General features: G+C 36.9%; 2 protein-coding genes across 2 annotated transcripts; both read right to left on the bottom strand.

Annotated features, from left to right (window-relative positions):
- Positions 1-15,967: 15,967 nt before the first annotated feature.
- LOC140159965 (uncharacterized) lies at positions 15,968-18,042 on the bottom strand. Its single transcript, XM_072183232.1, has one exon. The coding sequence runs from the start codon at positions 17,945-17,947 to the stop codon at positions 15,968-15,970; it is 1,980 nt and encodes a 659-aa protein (XP_072039333.1). The 5' UTR covers positions 17,948-18,042.
- LOC140159964 (uncharacterized) lies at positions 17,940-21,801 on the bottom strand. The gene is made up of 4 exons (XM_072183231.1): positions 21,562-21,801; positions 20,428-20,587; positions 19,439-19,885; positions 17,940-19,194 (listed from the first exon to the last, which is right to left on the bottom strand). The coding sequence occupies exons 1-4, from the start codon at positions 21,799-21,801 to the stop codon at positions 18,002-18,004; spliced, it is 2,040 nt and encodes a 679-aa protein (XP_072039332.1). The 3' UTR covers positions 17,940-18,001.
- Between the last annotated feature and the right edge of the window lie 14 nt (positions 21,802-21,815).

Below are 21,815 nucleotides of genomic sequence, written 5' to 3'. Positions count from 1 at the left end.
TGAAACCACTAGTGTAGTGGTGAAACGTCACTAAAATGTGAGTTTAACATCTTCATTTTTATTGGATTTGTACAAAAAGAAATAGGTCAACAGCATTTTTGCACATATTTCACAAGTTTAGCTTCAATATGGCAAATTTTTCGCACGCTTCGCGAGCATTGGTACCATGAACTTATTATGTCGCCAAAAGATGCTAGATTCACTTTACACAAAAAAAATTCCAACAACAACAACATCCCCCCCCCCATGTAAAAGAGAAATCTACTCCACTGTTCTTTCAACACGGAAGCTCAACTCAACAAAAGTTGTTCTTCCTTTGAGCCGTGCATAAACAAATAAAACCGTAATAAAGTATCCATGTCAACTCCAGGGATGTGCACCGCAGCACCTCTTCAATTTTTTTTTCTTTATCTGTGTGGTGGTAGATATTGATGAGAAAGTAAAATCCTGAAAATTTGAACTTCATACTCCATTTCGTTTTCCCGTGGCATCAATTTGAAATTTAGGGGGGTCAGCGTAAAAAATGTGTCGCAACGCGAAAGACGACGGTTTGGAGGGCCATAAATGTATAAAGGGAATCCCCAACAACTTTGAAAAGTATGTATCCTGGGGTACTTTTTGTGTAGAATTCAAATCTGGCAGTAAGAGGGGGGGGGGGGCAATTTTAGAAAGAAAAAAAATTAATGGCCGCAAAGCAGCCATCCGTCACTTGCATGCGCGACGCAGGGGTGTGAAGGGGTTGGTCCCCTGAGAAGTTAGAAACTTTTGGAAAATGGAGACCCAATTGAAGCCATTTGGTGGACCATTTTGTCACTATTATTGTGTAAAATTTTAGTTTGAAAAAGCCTAAAATTTGCGAAAACGGCCCAGTTGAAGCCATTCGTGGACAGGTTTTGGATTTTATTGTAGAGGGTGTCCCAAAAAAGAGGCCCCTCATTGCGCCCTCTTTTTCTCCTATTTCTGAAAAGTTGATTAAATATATTTTGGTATGTAAAGAAACCTTTAATCGTTAGCTTTAATAAACCAAAACAATTATTTCAATCGGCTCACAACTTTTGAAGATATGCCCTTTTGAATAAAAGTACCCGTTTTTCACTCTGTCCGCGGATAGCAAACAGAGTGGTTGGAGTGGCCTGCACGACCACCAGACCTCACACCACTTGATTTTTCCCTTTGTGGCAAAATCCAAGATCTTCGTAAACGTATTACTGAATACATTCGCAAGTATCCTGCGCACAAGGATGGTACGCAACGCAATAATTCAGTGGCGTACCGTGGCCGCCCCTTCCCCGGGGGGCTGAAGAAAATCCAATTTTGCCGCCCCTTCCTCAACAGCCCGAAAAGGTTGCCCCAATTTTTTTTACGGTCGTTTGAAAAAGTGAAGAGCAAAAAAAAAAAAAAAAAAAAAAAAAAAAAAGGATTTATAGGCGCGACCGCCCCAAAAGCCAACACAATTTGATGTATAGTCAAATTTTTCACATTTTCCGCCCATTTTGCTTTACTAATTCGTTTTGCCGCCCCTTCTTCTTCCGCCGCCCCTCTTTTTGCCGCCCCTTCTTCTTCCCGCCGCCCCTTCGATTTTGCCGCCCCCTGCTTTGACCCCGGGGGGCTGGCGCCCCAAAGCCCCCCCCCCATAATACGCGCATGCAATTGATGCAATGACGACCAGGGCTGTAACCAGTATTCGCCAAGGAGGCAACCAGGTAGAGGGCAGAGCAGCACAGTAAACTCACTTCAGAAGAACTAAAGACAAACCAAACAGCCTTTTAGGGATACCTTTTATCCTAAAAAGAGAAATGACTTATGTTGTAAATAAAAAAAAAAAAAAAAGAAACAACAAAGTAAGAAAGTAAGAAACATAATAAAACAAAAAGGCATAAATAACCAAGAAACAATAAGTAATTGCAAGTAAAGCAAAAGAAGTCCCATTCGGCATCCATTTTACCCATAAATTAATGACACTATTAACAAAATCCAATGCCCATAAACCTACCGGTAAAGCCCATTCCATAAATAAAGTTATTTTATAAAGTTATCATTGAGGAATGTTTGATATTCATGCATGGTATGTGTACTCCTTTTCAATCTTTGAAGAAGCGAAACCTTCTCCGTGGACAGAGTGAAAAACGGGTACATTTCTTTAAAAGAGCATATCTTCAAAAGTTGTGAGCTGATTGATATAATTGTTTTGGTTTATTAAAGCTAACGACTCAAGGTTTCTTCACATAGCAAAATATATTTCATCAACTTTTCAGAAATAGGAAAAAGAGGGCGCAATGAGGGGCCTCTTTTTGGGACACCCTGTATTAATTATTGCTTTATATGTACCTATTAAGTTGCGTCACGAAGGGGGGTGTCTGAGGGGGATTCCCCCCCCCCCCTCAGCAGTGTTGCCAGTCTTCAGGAAATTTCCTGATTTCAGAAAATTTTACTCGGATGATACTGTACAAATGTATGGGCAAAGTACATTTTTCAGGAAATTTTTTGCCATTTCAGGATTTTTTGACAACACTGACTGGCATCACTGCCTCAGAAGTGAGAAACTTTTGCAAAATGAAATTTACTTAATTGAAGCCATTTGGTGGACCATTTTGTCATTATGATTGTGTAAAAGTTTAGTTTGAAAAACCGAAAAATAAAATTTTGAAATGACAGGCCAATTGAAGCCACATTTTTCACTGTTATTGTATAAATTATTGGTTAAAACATCAAGTGCTGGGCGTGAAATACAGAAGCGAAAACGGGCAGTTGTTTATATACGCAGGGGTGTCTGTTCCCCCTCAGAAGTTCGGGAATGTTGCAAAATGAAAGTCCAACTGAAGCCATTTGGTGCATCATTTTTACATTATATATCATTGCTTTTTAAAACAAAAAAAGGGCCCGAACTCAATTTACAAAATTTTAAATGTTACACTGACGTTGGTGACAAATGTGACGGGCCCTGCATATCGGCGGGCCCGCAGTAATTTTCACATGCTTTTGGGCGGAGGACCCGCCTTCAAACAATGCCTAAAATAATCACAGGCCTATATATTATAGGGCCTAATTTTGATTGACCCGACAGGGCGGTTTATTTAGACATGGACCTACTCAATTTCTCCTATTTTCCTCTTTCTCTTCTCTTCTCTCCTTTGCTCCTGAATCCGCGCCTGGCCCCTCTCTCCACCTATATAACCTCCCCCGCCTGCCTCACACTTGATATCTACTCTACCCTACACAGGGGATTTTATGTTTCTAACAAAGGGTATAGACAAAGATATCAATAATGACGTCACTTAAGAGCTTAGGCAGGATAATAGGAAACCACGTGACCAAAAGCAAAAGCAAAACTCAATATATGAAATGACCGATTCCCGAAATATCAGGTCCATTTACCAACCGCGAAAGGTGGTGACCGCAAAAGACGGGTGACTGCTAGTCTTATTAATTGATGTCTAGCTTTTTAGAAATTTGAAGAACAAAAAAGTATTCACACCCACCAAAACATATCGAGTGTGATTGAAGTGCTATATTTTTGCACAATAACTATTTGAAATTAATTATTGACAATTAATTATAATTATTTTATCCTTTGTTTATGAAAATTACCGAATAACAACTAATCAAGAAAAACTTGAAGTTGTAAGTTTCTAGGTTACAAATCTCAAGTAGCGCATAATTCTTTTGTTCGTTCCTAGTAATTAAATACATGCAAACCAATGCTAGCATTACACAGTGAAGAGTACTTGTAGGGTACTGTGAAACATACCATATTGTTTTATAAATAGCTTAAAGCTCTTTATAAAATTAAACATACATTGCATTGTATAATTCAAGTGTTAAAGTTCACACATGAGCATAATCCAAATAAGCAAATTGTAAATAATCTATGTTATAAAAGTAAACATAAATGAGCATTATAAACACATTCAAATAAACTCGTTTATTTTGCATATCGTACGGAAATGATATTTTGTGGATTCCTCTCAATAAATTCCTCACTGAAATCGGCAAGCGAGAATCGGCAGTAGTTTATTTATAAACGATCAGGAATCAAGAAGGATGAGAAGGAAATATAAATCGAAACGTTTCGTATTAACCCTGCACTTGATCTGGTCATATCAAATTTAAAATAAACGTTAATTAATTGAAACATGAATAATTTATGCCGTATATCTGAGATCTTTCACATAGGCGTAGATCCCGGGGGGATAGGGCGATAACCCCCCCCCCCACCCAACGGTCGTTTGAAAAGTGAAGAGCAAAAAAAAAAAAAAAAAAAAAGGATTTATAGGCGCGACCGCCCCAAAAGCCAACACAATTTGATGTATAGTCAAATTTTTTCACATTTTCCGCCCATTTTGCTTTACTAATTCGTTTTGCCGCCCCTTCTTCTTGCGCCGCCCCTCTTTTTGCCGCCCCTTCTTCTTCCCGCCGCCCCTTCGATTTTGCCGCCCCTGCTTTGACCCCGGGGCTGGCGCCCCAAAGCCCCCCCCATAATACGCGCATGCAATTGATGCAATGACGACCAGGGCTGTAACCAGTATTCGCCAAGGAGGCAACCAGGTAGAGGGCAGAGCAGCACAGTAAACTCACTTCAGAAGAACTAAAGACAAACCAAACAGCCTTTTAGGGATACCTTTTATCCTAAAAAGAAATGACTTATGTTGTAAATTAAAAAAAAAAAGAAAGAAACAACAAAGTAAGAAAGTAAGAAACATTATAAAACAAAAAGGCATAAATAACCAAGAAACAATAAGTAATTGCAAGTAAAGCAAAAGAAGTCCCATTCGGCATCCATTTTACCCATAAATTAATGACACTATTAACAAAATCCAATGCCCATAAACCTACCGGTAAAGCCCATTCCATAAATAAAGTTATTTTATAAAGTTATCATTGAGGAATGTTTGATATTCATGCATGGTATGTGTACTCCTTTTCAATCTTTGAAGAAGCGAAACCTTCTCCGTGGACAGAGTGAAAAACGGGTACATTTCTTTAAAAGAGCATATCTTCAAAAGTTGTGAGCTGATTGATATAATTGTTTTGGTTTATTAAAGCTAACGACTCAAGGTTTCTTCACATAGCAAAATATATTTCATCAACTTTTCAGAAATAGGAGAAAAAGAGGGCGCAATGAGGGGCCTCTTTTTTGGGACACCCTGTATTAATTATTGCTTTATATGTACCTATTAAGTTGCGTCACGAAGGGGGGTGTCTGAGGGGATTCCCCCCCCCCCTCAGCAGTGTTGCCAGTCTTCAGGAAATTTCCTGATTTCAGAAAATTTTACTCGGATGATACTGTACAAATGTATGGGCAAAGTACATTTTTCAGGAAATTTTTTGCCATTTCAGGATTTTTTGACAACACTGACTGGCATCACTGCCTCAGAAGTGAGAAACTTTTGCAAAATGAAATTTACTTAATTGAAGCCATTTGGTGGACCATTTTGTCATTATGATTGTGTAAAAGTTTAGTTTGAAAAACCGAAAAAATAAAATTTTGAAATGACAGGCCAATTGAAGCCACATTTTTCACTGTTATTGTATAAATTATTGGTTAAAACATCAAGTGCTGGGCGTGAAATACAGAAGCGAAAACGGGCAGTTGTTTATATACGCAGGGGTGTCTGTTCCCCCTCAGAAGTTCGGGAATGTTGCAAAATGAAAGTCCAACTGAAGCCATTTGGTGCATCATTTTTACATTATATATCATTGCTTTTTAAAACAAAAAAAGGGCCCGAACTCAATTTACAAAATTTTAAATGTTACACTGACGTTGGTGACAAAATGTGACGGGCCCTGCATATCGGCGGGCCCGCAGTAATTTTCACATGCTTTTGGGCGGAGGACCCGCCTTCAAACAATGCCTAAAATAATCACAGGCCTATATATTATAGGGCCTAATTTTGATTGACCGACAGGGCGGTTTATTTAGACATGGACCTACTCAATTTCTCCTATTTTCCTCTTTCTCTTCTCTTCTCTCCTTTGCTCCTGAATCCGCGCCTGGCCCCTCTCTCCACCTATATAACCTCCCCCGCCTGCCTCACACTTGATATCTACTCTACCCTACACAGGGGATTTTATGTTTCTAACAAAGGGTATAGACAAAGATATCAATAATGACGTCACTTAAGAGCTTAGGCAGGATAATAGGAAACCACGTGACCAAAAGCAAAAGCAAAACTCAATATATGAAATGACCGATTCCCGAAATATCAGGTCCATTTACCAACCGCGAAAGGTGGTGACCGCAAAAGACGGGTGACTGCTAGTCTTATTAATTGATGTCTAGCTTTTTAGAAATTTGAAGAACAAAAAAGTATTCACACCCACCAAAACATATCGAGTGTGATTGAAGTGCTATATTTTTGCACAATAACTATTTGAAATTAATTATTGACAATTAATTATAATTATTTTATCCTTTGTTTATGAAAATTACCGAATAACAACTAATCAAGAAAAACTTGAAGTTGTAAGTTTCTAGGTTACAAATCTCAAGTAGCGCATAATTCTTTTGTTCGTTCCTAGTAATTAAATACATGCAAACCAATGCTAGCATTACACAGTGAAGAGTACTTGTAGGGTACTGTGAAACATACCATATTGTTTTATAAATAGCTTAAAGCTCTTTATAAAATTAAACATACATTGCATTGTATAATTCAAGTGTTAAAGTTCACACATGAGCATAATCCAAATAAGCAAATTGTAAATAATCTATGTGTGACAGCTCTCTTTGAGTTATCAAAATAATTAATGTATTCTTACAATAGTCTTAATTCGGAACAACTAGAGCAGAAAACTTCTATAAAAGGAGTTTGCACAAATTAACATACGTAAAATGAAGTTTAAAAACTTAATTTTACTGGATAAAATATGTTTCAGACGAAATAAAATCTCACTCAACCCTAAAACCGTCAAAGTATTATCAAATGACGTAAGATATAATACGAACATAAGAATAACACCCACGAACTTAGTCTGAGACAAGTAGCACCATAACCAAATAGTATGTTTACTAAGAAGTCTTTCATACACTCCTTGATAGTGGGAACCAATCAGAGCATCCGTTAGTAAATTACTAGCCGTGCATAAATATTGTGCAATATAATTGCACTGGCGCGCACTCCGCGTAGTACACGCGGTGCTTTCGGACACATATATACTTGCCTTTTCCAACATCTTTAGTGACAATTTATTATAAAAGTAGCAAAAATCACGATTGATAAATGTGTATCACTTGTACTGAGATGTTGATGCGTCTAATGCACTCCCCCCTTCGGGGCTCGTGCATTAGACGCATCAACATCTCAGTACGTGTGCATTATTTTGTACAATTTCACTCCCAACAAGTGATACGCGTTTATTAACCTATAAATAGAGCTACTAAGGTACACATACTCTTGATAATGATTTTTAATGGCAATTAATTATGTAATAATATTTCGTATTTTACTTACTTTTGTTCATAAATTAGGGGCTATGCAATAATTATGAGCCGCAGTGGCGTAGCGTCATAGGGGCACGGGAGGTGGGTGGCACGTCCCCCCAATCGATCTGAAATTTTTTTGGCAAAGAACGGCTTGTGCCCCCCAATCAGATCCGGTGCCCCCCAATCATGGTCGGTGACCCCCCCCAATGTGATGACCCACGCTACGCCACTGATGAGCCTGGGGTAAAATTTCCAAACGGCTCGCCAAAATTGCTTGCCCCCCGGTCTTCCAAACAATCTTTGTTCCCCCCTACCTTTGCACATGTCAAATTTTTGGGATCCCAATTTGCAAACCTGAAATGGTCTAGATACATGTTATGAGCGCAGCGAGCAGGAAAATTTGCTTAAGCTTTTCTGAGAGCGGCAAAATTCGATGTCGTCTTTTAAACTCGACTTAATTTTTGTAAACTCGTATTCATACAGTGAGGGCTTTTTCCTGAGATGAGTAATAAAATATCTAAGCAATAGTCTTCCCTTATAAGTGAACGTTTAATTTTTTACATTTGGCGAATAGATAAAGGAATTGATTGCTTGAGGTATCATTTTACAGGGATTGAGTATCTAGATGTAGCAAAATCCAAACTGCGACCCTTGGAATCATATGAGAGTCGCAAGGCCATAATAAATAATTATTCGTTTCTCGTGTCTTTAAATTACACGATGAGTCTAATTTGAGCTAAAACTAATATATTAGTATCAGGTCTCAGTAAAGCTCAATGAGACTTGAATCTTCTTGTTTTTGTTGAAAATATTTTCTGCTAGAACTATATCAAACACTTTGCACTGTGTCAGTTGTTGATGCCAGTGAGATTATCACAAAACGTATTCAATTTTTAGGCTTTTTTGTGGCTTTTTTGACACATGTTGATAAAAAAAATTCTTTTCAGCTGTGGTACTTATGATCCTTCGTGAAGTTGGGCCTGCATGATAATGGTAGGCTATTATTTATTCAGGCGGTATACTTGATGGATCAAAAGGGGAGTGATAGTGTGATATCAATGGCTATTCGCTGTCGAATTTATGAAATAATCGGATTAACTACCATAGTAATAGATGAATACAATTTTTGAATAGATCGCCCTGCACTTCAAGCAGGTTGCACTTGCGTATGTCTGCAATCATAGTTTTAATACAATACTGCTCTTTTCAGAGATTCTAATCTTACAGGTGCGATTGATTAGCATTTCTTTGACATATATGGTTCAATGCATAGGTACCGCGTGAACGTTGTAGTGCAGGGCGATCTATTTAAAATTGTATTCATCTATTGCTATGGCAATTAATCCTGTTACATCATTACTTCGACAGCGAATAGTACCAGTAACTTGTTCCCCCGTTGGTTGGTTCCTCTCTCAACTCTCTCAACACCTTCGTAATCAGGTCAATTAAATGGTAGAATAACTGTCATAATTAGCTCGACAATTTTAAGTGTCTAGCTAATTATGACAGTTATTCTACCATTTAATGTGGTTTAGTTTTTGTTAGACTTCCTCATCGATATGAAAAATGAAACATTGAGTTAGAAGTGTAAAGTAGTGTCTAGACACAACACGATTCATGATCCCGGTCTATATCATAAACTTAATACAAATTTGTCTGATTACCATCTCAACTGAAATAGAATATATATTATTGAAGCAAGTATAGTAACGTGTAAGTGGAAACCAAATGAAAAACAGATTATATCTCCTGTATAGTTAATAAAATGGTGTCATATGTTTTTATCGGAATTTTTCGAGACCGTTTCATGTACGCAACGTCAATTGTAACATTATATTATTATATCGTATTTTATTTGGGGTTGTTTTGAGGGCCGTGGACTCAAAATAAAGCTTGCTATGCACCATTGATGGATTTAACCAGTCTAAATGAGGTCAGAGAGCTGTATACCAATTTTATACTCTTCGACTCATGCTTTTGTTTTATGTAGGAATTGCGTAGCGACTTATTTCCAGCTGGTGAAGAAAATTTCCGGGAAATTTCACTGCATTTAATGGAATACCACGCTGAATGGAGGTTAATGTATCAGAATATCATATTCAAGATATCGTTCATTGTATTTTATTACCAATATTGTCAAAAACATGACGTCAATGGGCGGATGTACTTTTTGCCCTTGAACATGGATGAAGCAAACCATTCAATATAAAGTCTACACCTACAAGGCTTTATCCATTTTCAAGGGCCAAAAGTAAATATGAGGTGTTTCCTGCATGTACTTTTGGCCCTTGAACATGAATGATTCAACCTCTTCAATATAAAGTCTACACCTACAAGGCTTTATCCATGTTCTAGGGCCAAAAGTACATAATAGGTTTTTCCCGCCCAGTGGCGATGAGTAATAACAAGGTGTACAGAAACAAACGAAACAATCTCCTATTGTATAGAATTCATTTCCAAAGAAAATAGATTGTTAACTTTTGAAATACATTCAGATGTCAACTACCAATTTGTGCACTGAAAGCTGATGAGACGTATTGAACAATTGGGCAAATAACAGAAGTAGCTGATTTACAAATGTAAAGAGTTGCTACGGTAAATAAAGGACAATTAACGCACTTGCTATTTTGATATCGAATACAACAATCTTGTCATTTTATAGCATTTTGATATATAATACAACAATCGAATACAACAATCCTACCGGAAATGTCAAGAGCTGTTAAGGTAAATGTGACTGGACACTACGAATCAGCCGTAAAGTCGGCCCCGGTCAATTTTGTTTTATTTCGTGTTTAGAAAATATATATCATAAGCTTTAAAATAGTATATCATTTGACTTATTCAAACGATATCCAGAAGCGGGGTTATTCGTTTGTTGAACTCTGCTCCTTCAACAAAATGGTAACCTTTTTTCGGTTCTACGTGTGTCTCTTTTTCCACATTGCTGGTAATAAAGTCATAATTAGCGGTCATTTCAAATTATCCCCAAGTCAACGAGGTTAAGGAATGTCCTCTCATTGTTATTGTTGGTTATACATACCTAGACAAAATACAATGTAATTGTAACCCACCACTTGAACAGGATTTAGCCAAAGCAAACAAAGACTAGAGCTGTTTAATGATTAGATTATTATCCTCTTCAGCAATAGGATCATTGATTGGTTTAAACGCTATCAAATGAGAAACATGTCGCGCCTAATTGAGACACATATGAATACGACCTGCACGCACATTTTGCACTGTATCTCAGAATACAATTTGCCGAGTTTACGGCTCATTCGTAGTGTCCACTCACAAATTATAAATGGCAAGTGAAGCACTGAAGCACTTGCCATTTTAATATCGAATACAACAACCGGAAAGTGTGCATTCCTATAGAAGATTGGATGTAAACTGAAATCTACACGGATTAACAGAGAGGTACAAAGAAGTGATGATAAAATTATCGTCACGTTAAAAGTCGGAATTGAATCAAGACATGACTGTGCATTCATTCCTTTTGACCATGTTGACCAGATATTCGCATTCGGCGACACAAAAATGACATATCAAATAAAGGTGTTATTATAGGTAACTAACAAGCGTGTACATTCATATCAAATTTAAATAAAGTTTCTGGCAGTAGTGTTTGTAAAAATCATGATGATATGCAAAAAATGGAGTAGAGTAGACCAGAGGTGAGCGAATTATCAACACAGAAAAGGAAAATGATTTTAGAAAGCAAATTTATACTTGATTTGTATTGACACATAATGTAAGTGGAAAAAGCCCAGTTTAAAACATTACAAATTCTTACTGGCAAATGTTAGGCAGAGTTTTGTTTGTGGCACAAAATATCTCAAGTCAATGCCCTGTTTACTTCAAGAGCATACTTCCGTGGCCACAAAAACGGCAACCCGTTTGACTTCTAGCGTAGCCTTTTCAGACATGCGTATTACGTTTTTATGCTCACAAAAATTAGTTTACGAGGAATTGACTGTTACCCAGATGGTATTAAGTGAGAGCAGTGTTTGCAATTGTTTTGGATGGACTCAGTCAGTTGTACGGTCATGCACAGCGCGTTCGTATTGTTGATCACACACACTGTGGAGGTCACCGTATCGTGAGCATGACCCGAGTTGACCCCAAAAGAAGTACGATTTAAAATCATCATTTTCGGTATTTTGTGTATTTCTATCGCAAATAAAACTTCACAGAAGTGGTTATGAGTATCAAGAAATTGTCAATACCTTTTTATTTTGTGTCATTCTGACTTTTAATTAGGATTTTCAGTACGATTAAAAAAGTCGAAAAATATGTTCAGATTTCAGACATAATCGGTGTTTCAAAACATCAAAATGAACACCAAATTCTTTTCCCTACTACTTGAAACTCCACATAGAGTAACATTGGACTTTCCTTTACTGAAATATTAATTCAGATTTTATTCTAAACCTTTAAGAAAGCGAAGACCACGGTCAACCACCGTCGCCCCATTTCAGTTCTCGATCGGCCGCGGACATGCTGATTTGTTTTGTTTTGATTGACGATAATCCCGTCTTTACCAAGGAGCACCGCTCAGTTATAATTGGTAGTAAAATATGATTTGCTAGTTCTTGGGCACATGTAGCTGAACTTTTAAGTATATTTAAACAATATAATTAATAAGATAATATTTTAAGCCAAAATGTTGTTTAATTGCCCCCCCCTCTGTACCAGCACTGATCTACATTGAAAATTTCTGCTCACTATTGGAAAATAATAATTTTGGGGAGGGAAATCCGAAATATTTGCCGAGGCTAAAAGTTCGAACTTCACATTTTACTTGGGGCAGTGGTGGGGGGGGGGGGAGAGCCCAAGATTGGTGTGAATCCCCACCCCCCTGTACCACTGATCAAAAGATTTCCCCTTTATTTAAATGTCTTCAATCTGCTGATTTCTTGACTCTTTATGAAAAATATTTTCCCTTTACTTCAAATTATTCTAATTAAGCCAGGTAGGCCTACATGTAGGCCTACATGTAGTTCTAAATATATCATTTCTTGGTAATTAATAAAGCTTTTCACCCCTGGGGGCTCAACTTTGATAGAAGTCACAGGTATGTGCCTACCGGTGTCGCGAAAATGGCCTATCGGTACAAAACAAAGAAAAAAAAAAAGGAGGTCATTGGGTACAAACAAGAGATGAAAAAGGGTGTCATTGGGTATAAATTTTGGAAAAAAGGGTTATCGGGTAAAAACATTGAAAGAAATTGAGCTAAATTCTATTTCTTGTTCCAAATATGTTCTGGTATACAAATTTGCTGAATAAGAGATTTTTTACGGCATTGTGATGATAGAAAAGGTCATTGGGTAGCCATGGCTAAAAAAGGGGGTCATTGGGTAGTCTGACCTAAAAAAGGGGTAATTGGGTACGACTTTATAAAAAAGGGGTCATCAGGTATTATGAGACTTCAAACAAGGGGGCTATTGACAGGCACATACAGTCACTTCTAAAGTTAGTGCCCCTCCCCAAGCTTTTCCATGATGATAAATCTTGTTAGGCAAAAAAAAACCCTGTTCTACGGGTGGACATGGCATGGCTTTACTGTTTCAGTCAAAATAAATTCTACTTTTTCCCCAAAAAGCCGATTTTACCATGCGTCTACTTAGCCACAATATGGCTAATTTTACATGCATACAGCAAAAGGTTGGGGTTTTTTAAATCCAAAAAAAAAAAAATCTGTGTCGGTCGGGACCGTGGAACAGCGTTTTTTTTTCATTGCCTTATTTAAAATTATTCATAACTAGTTCTAATATCATAATTTCTTGGCAATTGATCTGATCTCAAAGCATTTTCCTTTCCTTAGTTTTTCTTCTCAGAAACAATGCAGAGGCAAATGACATTGGTAAAACAAAAACACATCAAACATATTTTATCATCAAACATATATATTATATTTATTGCAAAACACTTTTAGCACACACAAATACAAATTAAAATAAGTACACTTAGGTTAAGAGCTGATGAGATGAATACAAGTATAAAAAATGACTTAGTTTTATCACAAGATGTTGGACTTAATAATGCACACACATTTTTCAATACTGCATAATGGTTAACTGTGAAATGTACAGTTTTGTAAAAACAGAATAAATATAAAAAAATAGGCTAAAAAAAGTTTGCTTCCAGTAGACGGTATAAAACCAAACAAAATGTAATTGTCTTTTATTTTCTAATTTATAAATTTAGGATTTAAAACAATACTTAAAATGCCAAATATTTATTGTCAAATCAGTGCAGAGCAGGTTTATAAAAATCCTAAGTTTAAAAAACAATTATTCCAAACAATTCATTTCTTAAGTTAAACAAGAATGAGAGAAAAAGGTTTTTGAACAATTTTGTCATTTACTTCCTTGAATATATCTAACTTTCAAAGTTTTTCAAATAAAACTTTTTCTAAAATGTGGACGGTCAAAATTCATAATGTATGCAGCCTACTGGAAACAACCCCCTCCCTTCCCACACACACAACATGCATGTATTATGGCAAGCTTCAAAATATGAAAGTCACAAGTATTATATATTATAACGTTAGTCTTTGGTTTTACAAAAGCACAAAATTGGAAGCATTTCATGAGGTAGGTATACATTTTCCAGAACAAAAGATGTCCTTTATCCAATCAAACACTTCTTGCAGTGTCGATACAGTAATGAAAGACATGAAATTACAACACCAAACTAGTTTCAAATTAAATTATATACAGTGTAACAAAGGCATGATGGGCAAATAGAAATATATTGCATGCTCAGTACAAAAAAAATATATATTTGTTTTATGTATGACACTCCTGTACATTTTACCCATAGACAATCTATTGTTGAGGTAACTAACATTAAATGGATAAATTGTTATACTAACAGCTGCTTTTCTCGAGCACCAACATTACCATGTAGCCTGTTGTAAATGAGGTAGTTTCATTCCAATTTTTTACATTATTATGTTTTGATGAATCCAAGTGTGTGAAAATATTGGATCCAAAACATAATAATGATAAAATTGGATGCTTTACGCCCACTATTTATTGGTCTCGCTATGGGTTTTAAAATATTGGACTCGACTGCATCTCGTGCAATATTTTAAAACTCGTAGCTCGACCAATAAATATGGGCTCAATCAATCAAATTTTATATCAAGGTATCAAAACCACAAGTTTTATGATGTCCTAAAACTATCCGTGCTTTCACCAGGATGCTGACCGCGTCACATCCCGTAAGTGTGAAATGTCAACATTTTAACCAGAAAAATCAACTTTGACCAATATTTCATTTTAAACTAGTTTTTGATAAGAGACCATTAACAAAGGACTTGCGTTCATAGGGACATCATTAAACTTATTGTTTGGAATGAATTGTATTCAATTGTTAATTTTTCTAGCAGCTGCTTTTCTCGAGCACCAATATGTAGCCTCTGTCTTAATGAGGGTGTTCATTCCAAACTTTTCAAACTACTTCCATTAATGGAATAAATCGTTTTAAACAGCTGCCTTCCTCGAGCACCAATATTACCACGTAGCCTGTTTCAAACACCTTGTAGTTTCATTTACAAGATTTCATAACACATACTTATATACAATATTTAAAGTGAAAGTACAGACTTCAAATGTATATGGTAATTGGTAGTTTTAGGCCCTGGCATATGACATTCCATATCATGGGACATTCTGCTTAGTCATCTGGAATCCATGTAAAACTTACAATAAGGATGGATGCCTGCCTTCCGACACAACCATCTCTTGTCTTACAATTATTACGGCAAGTATCATATATTGTAACTACATGTGTAACTTCTCAGTTAAAACTCCTCTTCATCACTACTTACATCACTGCATGTATATTGAACAGGCTGAAACACATTTTCGTCATTGTCACATTCACTCTGTATTTCATCCTCACAACTATCATCCATTTCCTCATCAGACTCGCTCTCCTCACCACCTTCGTCATCAGAGTCGCTATCAGATTCATCATTAAAATCTGGTTGGTCAATTGAGACCAGCGGCTCGTTCTCCTCATCACCTTCGTCATCAGAGTCGCTATCAAATTCACCATTCAAATCTGATTGGCCATTTGAGACCAGCGGCAACTGTTCTGGCAAAGACTGGGAGGTGCTTGAACTGCTCGAGTCCAACACTTCTGATGGTGATTGTGATGAGGTCATTGAATTACTAATGTTGGATACGTTGTTTAGATTTTTACAGTCATTACATCTACAAATTCCTGGTTTGCAAAGGTTTCCAGCCTTTTTACATTTACATCTTTTGTTTACACATTTACTCTTAGCACATCCACATCCTCTTGTCAAATATAGAACATTACTCCTTATATTTGCTATATTTGCCTCTGAATCCCATTTAATTGACACATTTCCATCACTTGCCACTTCCCACCCATGATCGCTTAATGAAGGATAGTCAAAATCACAATTGGCTGCATCACCCCACACACTGCTGACCCAGCAAGAACGTAGCCAATGAAAACAAAGGGCATCATTGGATGGAAGTAACTCATCTTCAAATGTCGCTATCCATGATGCTCCCTTATTATATCTAAAAACTTGCGATGTTGATCAAGCAAGGATGTGGACTCCGACTCACACGCGTGAAATAGGTCTTCTGGTTTGTCATATTTTGAGTTTGACAAAGAGCTTTTATTTGCTAGAAAATACACAGTGCCAACAAGTCTGTAAAATGCAAGCATACCAAGTTCGTGTTGATTTTGATTTCTACTAGTGCATGCTAAGCTTCCTCTCACACTTGCTAAAGAGCTGCCACTTATAAAGCCCGCATGCTGAAAAAAAGCTCTGTAAAATCGACCTTTTCCCTGTTTGGCAAAATATGACACAAAGTCGCACCCAGAGCATATGTAAAGAGTTTGCAAAATTTTACCAATATCCCCTTTTGCAAGTGAAGCCAAATATTCATCATTTGTAAGGGCTTTGTGCAAAGTATTGAGATTAAGATATGAAACATTTGGAACTTGGCGAAATTCAATAAAAACATGCTTGGTTTTAAAGTCTGGAAATAATGGGAGCCCAACCATGGCAATGTCACGATCCACTGAACGAATGTGTATTGTTGTACATGTAGTATCAATGACGTGTAAAAAAATTTGCGTATCAGATTCTTCATGGTTGGTCTGAAACACATAGGGAGACACACCTGATGATGTTACACACATGGTGACAGGTGTATCTAATCCTACTGCACGATGAAATCCACCAGATACAACAAACTTTTCACAAGATGAATTCATTAGTAATGGCTGGACAAGAGCTATGAATTTATGAAACAAATAGTTACATAACAAATGTTTGTTGCGCCTTGTTTTTAAAAAAGCTTGCCAACTTTTAGGCACATGAATTTCATCCGAAATTACATCAAACCTTCCGTCTGCATCTTCATTATCCCTACGTTTTTGTTCAAAAACTTTTGGCGATAGACCTTGAGTCCCAGCTTGATCAAAAAGAATACGAACATCTTTGTAACCCTTATTTATGAAAGGTAATATAGCAGAATTCACAAGAAAAACAGCATAATCACGAAATGTCTTGCAACCAATTGGTGAACGATAAATGAGATTCATTCCTTCTGCAATTAAACAACAATTTGACATGGGTGATATCTTGTGCACAATAGGTTGGTATTCTTCAGCGGTATAACGTTTTCTGAAAATTTTATATATGCCACTCTTCACACCTTTGTTAGGAATGCCTTCCACGGTGCATATTGCTCTTGGTGTTTCTAAAATTTGCATATTATCATGAGCCAAGGAGTAGCCCCCTTTAAGCAAATTTATAGATCTCTTGTGGCACAAGGTGACTAGTTTCTTTTCTTTTTCCAAATTACGGACATACGTTTTTGTTATTCTCTTAACTGCAAAGGTGTGGAGATTCTTTTTTCTGACAACGTCCTCTGAAATGCTGGACTCCCTGAGAATTGAAGTTTTCACATAACTGTTAAATGAGTTAAAACCAATTTTGCCATAATTCATTAGGTCTTTTTCAATATCTTTTGAAGCCTGTTGCTTAGAAAAGGCTTTATACAACATGGTTAGACCTTCATGCTGATCAAAAATGAAAGACCTTTCAAATTTTGAAGCATAAGCAAGCACTAGTTTTAGTTCATATTTTATCAATGAATGTGAATAGTCACGTTGTATTCGATTTTTCCGCAAAGTACAAAGTTGTCTGAAATAATTACTCATAACACGTGCTTGAAATTGTAAAGTGCGCACTAACTTGTTTATCTCAAGCGGAGGACTTCTCGTTATGACAGCCTTTGTGTCCTTGTTAATAGTGCACTCATGACACTCATCAGCAGCCACACATGAATAATTTGTGCCTGTTATGCTTGTGGCAAATCCACCCATTTGAAAGTGGCGCAAAATATATTCGGGCAGTCCAGCTATTTGATTAAGATGAATTGGAATCATTTTGGCATAATTGTACCTATCAAAGGCGTGAAAAAAATGACCAATTTTCTTGAGCCCAGCTAAACGCATTGTCCAATTTCGTGCCCGTCTGCCTATGAACAATTGTATGTATGAAAACACATCCTATGTTAAAAATCTGTCCCAGAATGCAAACGTATTGTATTTGGCAGACATGGATAAACGCCACTCTTCAAATTCTGCAATCAAGCCTGGAAGTAGCTGTAATTTCAGCTCTTTTTGACTCGCAAGAAATTCCTGTATGTTAGTAAAATCAGCATCTGCCCCTTCAAGTTTGTTTAAAACACCAGAAATAACTTTAGTTACCTCATCTGATGTCATTGCACAAACTGTCTCCTTTTGCTCTCTTTGCTTCAGGAAAACTTTCAGTTGGTAAATATACAGAGCTTCAAAAGTTTGAAGCAAAAACTTGTGAGTTCTTTTAAAATTACCACAGGTTTGCAATTTTTGATATGTCATGCTTTGATGTCGCAGTTTAGCAATATCTTTTAATCCTGCTTCCCAGAAGACCTTCATAATTACTTCTTGAAAATTCTTTAAAACGTGCCAATCCCCTAAGTAAGGTACTACCCAATCTAGCCCACTTCCATATTTCAATTTAAGTTTCATGAGGTAATAAAAGGTTTTTAGGTCTCCTACTATAATCATGTGATTAACTCTTTTGGACACTTCAAATTTACCATGCAAATCATTCAAGACCTTAGTTAGAGTATCTAAAGAATCTGCCTTCTCATTATATATCTGAACATATGCCAAGTTGGACTTTTCACAATGCTGAGGTTGTTCCATTGCAAATTTGCACTTCAGGTTTGGTAGTAACACTGAAAGATTATGTTTTAAAATGGAAAACCGTTCAAGCATATACAAAAACAATTCTGACTTTAGATTGGCACCAGCTAACTTTTCAGAGATTGATTGCTGAAATGAGTCGAAAGATCGTCTTTCATGAATAAATGTTTTGAAAAATGGTCGATTGACAAAGTATGTAGGCTCGTCCGTGGAAACAGGCTGATGGATCAAAACAGACCCATCTGCGCTAGATACTTGTCCCTCATTTCCACTTTGATCAGCATTTTCCTCAATTCCAATAGGATTACTATACTTCAAACAATCATAAAGTGTCACTGGATGAGAAACACTGTACAAACTTAACCAATCTGACAAAGACTGAACTTTCATAATTTGCTGATTGCTATCAGCTTGACTAAGAATAGCATGTGATGGCTGACACAATAAATCATAATGCCCAGGTTGATTTTCAGAATCAGGTGTGTACAGAACACACAATGGTTGTTTATCTTGAAAAAAAATTCAATGGATAAATTGCAGTTTTATGGTATTCAGATTGAAATATCTGGTATACATGAATTTGCACCTGCATCAGGTAAGCTGCTGTAACAACTTCAAGTAAGTGGGCGTAAGTACCTGAATTTCGATTTTCATGCACACGTGATTCTAAATCACTTGAAAATTTACCCGATGCACATTCTAGGTACAATTTTTGCAGGGTTTCTGGCAACAAAGACAGTACCCGTGTATTACCTGAACTTTCAAGTATATCACATATTTCACTGCGAATTCCGTCTGCAAGAACAGTTTCTAAATCAAACAAATTTTGATCAAGTGGAACACCAAACAAGTTTCTTGAACACTTCAATAACTGCAGACAACCATGAACAGCAAGGCAGCGGTAAAAACAACGACCATCTCCAAACACCTTTACATTAACAAGATCAAGAATTTCTCCAGGACCCATAATCTGACTTACAGGCAATGGCTGCTGTGCCATCACCGATGTACCGTGCCAACTACGTCCGATGCTGTCTGCTGTTACTGCAGCGTAGGGAGAGAGAGAATCCACATTGTCAACACTCACTATTGTAAAGCTCTTTGGATTCAGGGACTTCAGTGGTTTATCTACTTTTTCCACAACCTTCAGAAAATTTGTGAGTGCCTGATCACTAGCACACACTCCCAACCGATTGCACACTGAAACAAGTTTTGGTGAATTAGATAGACGTTTAATTATATTCGTATGAATAATATGAAACGGATATTGATTGTCGTTATTCATTATGAAATGCATATTAAATATCAAGAAAATACGACGCACAAATCGCAGATGAATATGATCATTACTTAAATCACCTAATTGCAAATGCTTTGTCCAGGTGAAATCTGCAGATTTAAATAACTTCTTTTCTTCAGAATTGAACGTCATTAAACAAATCATATTCCACACCATTGGGTCAACTGAAGTAAGAACATTTTCAAAATTGATTTCACCTAGATCAAGACGATTAGACATATTTTTGTAATGATTATTGACTCTGGTAGCTTGTTTTCTTATTCTCTGATTGAAATCAAGGGATGCACAATATACAGTTGAATTTTTGTTCGATTCCAATTTGGTATCTGAAAGACCTTGTTTACCAGAGTCTGGTACATCATCTGTCTTTTCCCATCTTGTTTGAAAAAGAAGTTTGTGTAGCACATGCTTTAAGTCACAATTTTGTATGTTAGCATGATACTCATGTTTGTAGCTTTGGTGTCATGTTCATCAAGCAATTTGTCAAATTTTCTTCGGATCCCTCCAAGCAACCAACGCCTTGATTTTGGAATGGGTGACACATCGTCCTGTACCATGCCCTGTTTTTTGTGAAGTTCAGCAACTATTGATGCATATATCTCCTGCACCTCAACAAATAGAATGGATTTATCATCTTTAAAAACTTCACATATATATTTGCATACCTCATTCAGGGCCTTCTCATGAAATATATCATTTGGAGAGGAACCTACATCTTGCGAATTAACATGATCCAAAGATAACAAAACATCATCAAGAGATTTAAACACTCTTGGTTTCATGACTAGCCAATAGCAGGTGCTACACAAAATGCTGTTTTCATTTAGAACAATATCATCATAAACTTGTCGTAAACGATGAGTAGCTGTGGTAACGTCAATTTTTAGTGTGTGGCGCTTGTCTTTTTACCGCGAAGTTTACAACGGCAAGAATCACAAATGGAATCATTTTGGTAACTATAATGTACCATGAAATGACGTTTACACACAGCAACAACATCATCTACATGTAAATTTACTTCGTCAGGGAGAGAAAAGATAAGTTTAAAATCAGCCAAATTGGAAACAGTTAATCTACTTGTGGCTTCATGGTCACAATTTGGTGAAAAACACAAACCTAAATTCAATTTTTGGGATCCTGAAACCCTTTTTTCGGTGATACCATCTTCTTTGATGCCTCTCTACATCTATTACAAATACAGTCCAGAGGATTGATCTGGATTCCTTTGTTTTGTGCTCTGCCTAACACTCGCTTGTATAAATCTTTTTTTTGGTCCATGGTAGCTAAATGAAAGTATTTAGTGGGTGCATGATCCTTACAAAACACACATGGTCCACACTTTGTTTTGCCACATGCACTAAGTTTTGGTTTTTTTGGAGTGGGGTCAAATAGAGACTTTTTTGCTGAACTTCTTTTCCTTGGGGATCTTACCTGAGTGCGCGGTGACCGCCGAGGTGAAAGAAGTCGCGGGGACTTTCGAGGTGTGACACTATAGTTTGTGTCATCCTCAGATTTCCTTTTTCTTACCCCTGCAAATTATTAATATAACATGATAAAAGAAATGAAACACAATTACAATGTTGGCAATGTCTCTGGTAAGTGTTCTTGATGGCAATTCATGTGCTTCAGTACCCGATGCCACAGGCGATGTTGTTGGCGATGGAGACGGCTGAGTTGTTGCTGGCGATGGAGACGGTTGAGTTGTTGCTGGCGATGGAGACGGGTGAGTTGTTGTTGGCGATGGAGACGGTTGAGTTGCAGATGGTTGAGTTGTGGATTCTTCAGTTGTTGGAGTACATGTAGCGGCCACTGGCATGATTGGTGATGTCC

This window comes from Amphiura filiformis, chromosome 9 (genome assembly GCF_039555335.1).
Source record: "Amphiura filiformis chromosome 9, Afil_fr2py, whole genome shotgun sequence".
Taxonomy (NCBI): domain Eukaryota; kingdom Metazoa; phylum Echinodermata; class Ophiuroidea; order Amphilepidida; family Amphiuridae; genus Amphiura; species Amphiura filiformis.
This window is presented reverse-complemented; position numbering and strand designations above follow the sequence as displayed.

What these genes read in the sequence shown, in the direction of transcription:
- LOC140159964 (XM_072183231.1), bottom strand. Translation starts at nt 21,801, where the DNA reads ATGCCAGTGGCCGCTACATGTACTCCAACAACTGAAGAATCCACAACT. An exon ending in CACCAAAGCTACAAACATGA is followed by an intron (nt 19,886 to 20,427) that starts GTATCATGCTAA and finishes AACTTGTTTCAG; the next exon opens with TGTGCAATCGGTTGGGAGTG. An exon ending in TGATATACTTGAAAGTTCAG is followed by an intron (nt 19,195 to 19,438) that starts GTAATACACGGG and finishes TTTTTTTTCAAG; the next exon opens with ATAAACAACCATTGTGTGTT.
- LOC140159965 (XM_072183232.1), bottom strand. Translation starts at nt 17,947, where the DNA reads ATGCGTTTAGCTGGGCTCAAGAAAATTGGTCATTTTTTTCACGCCTTT.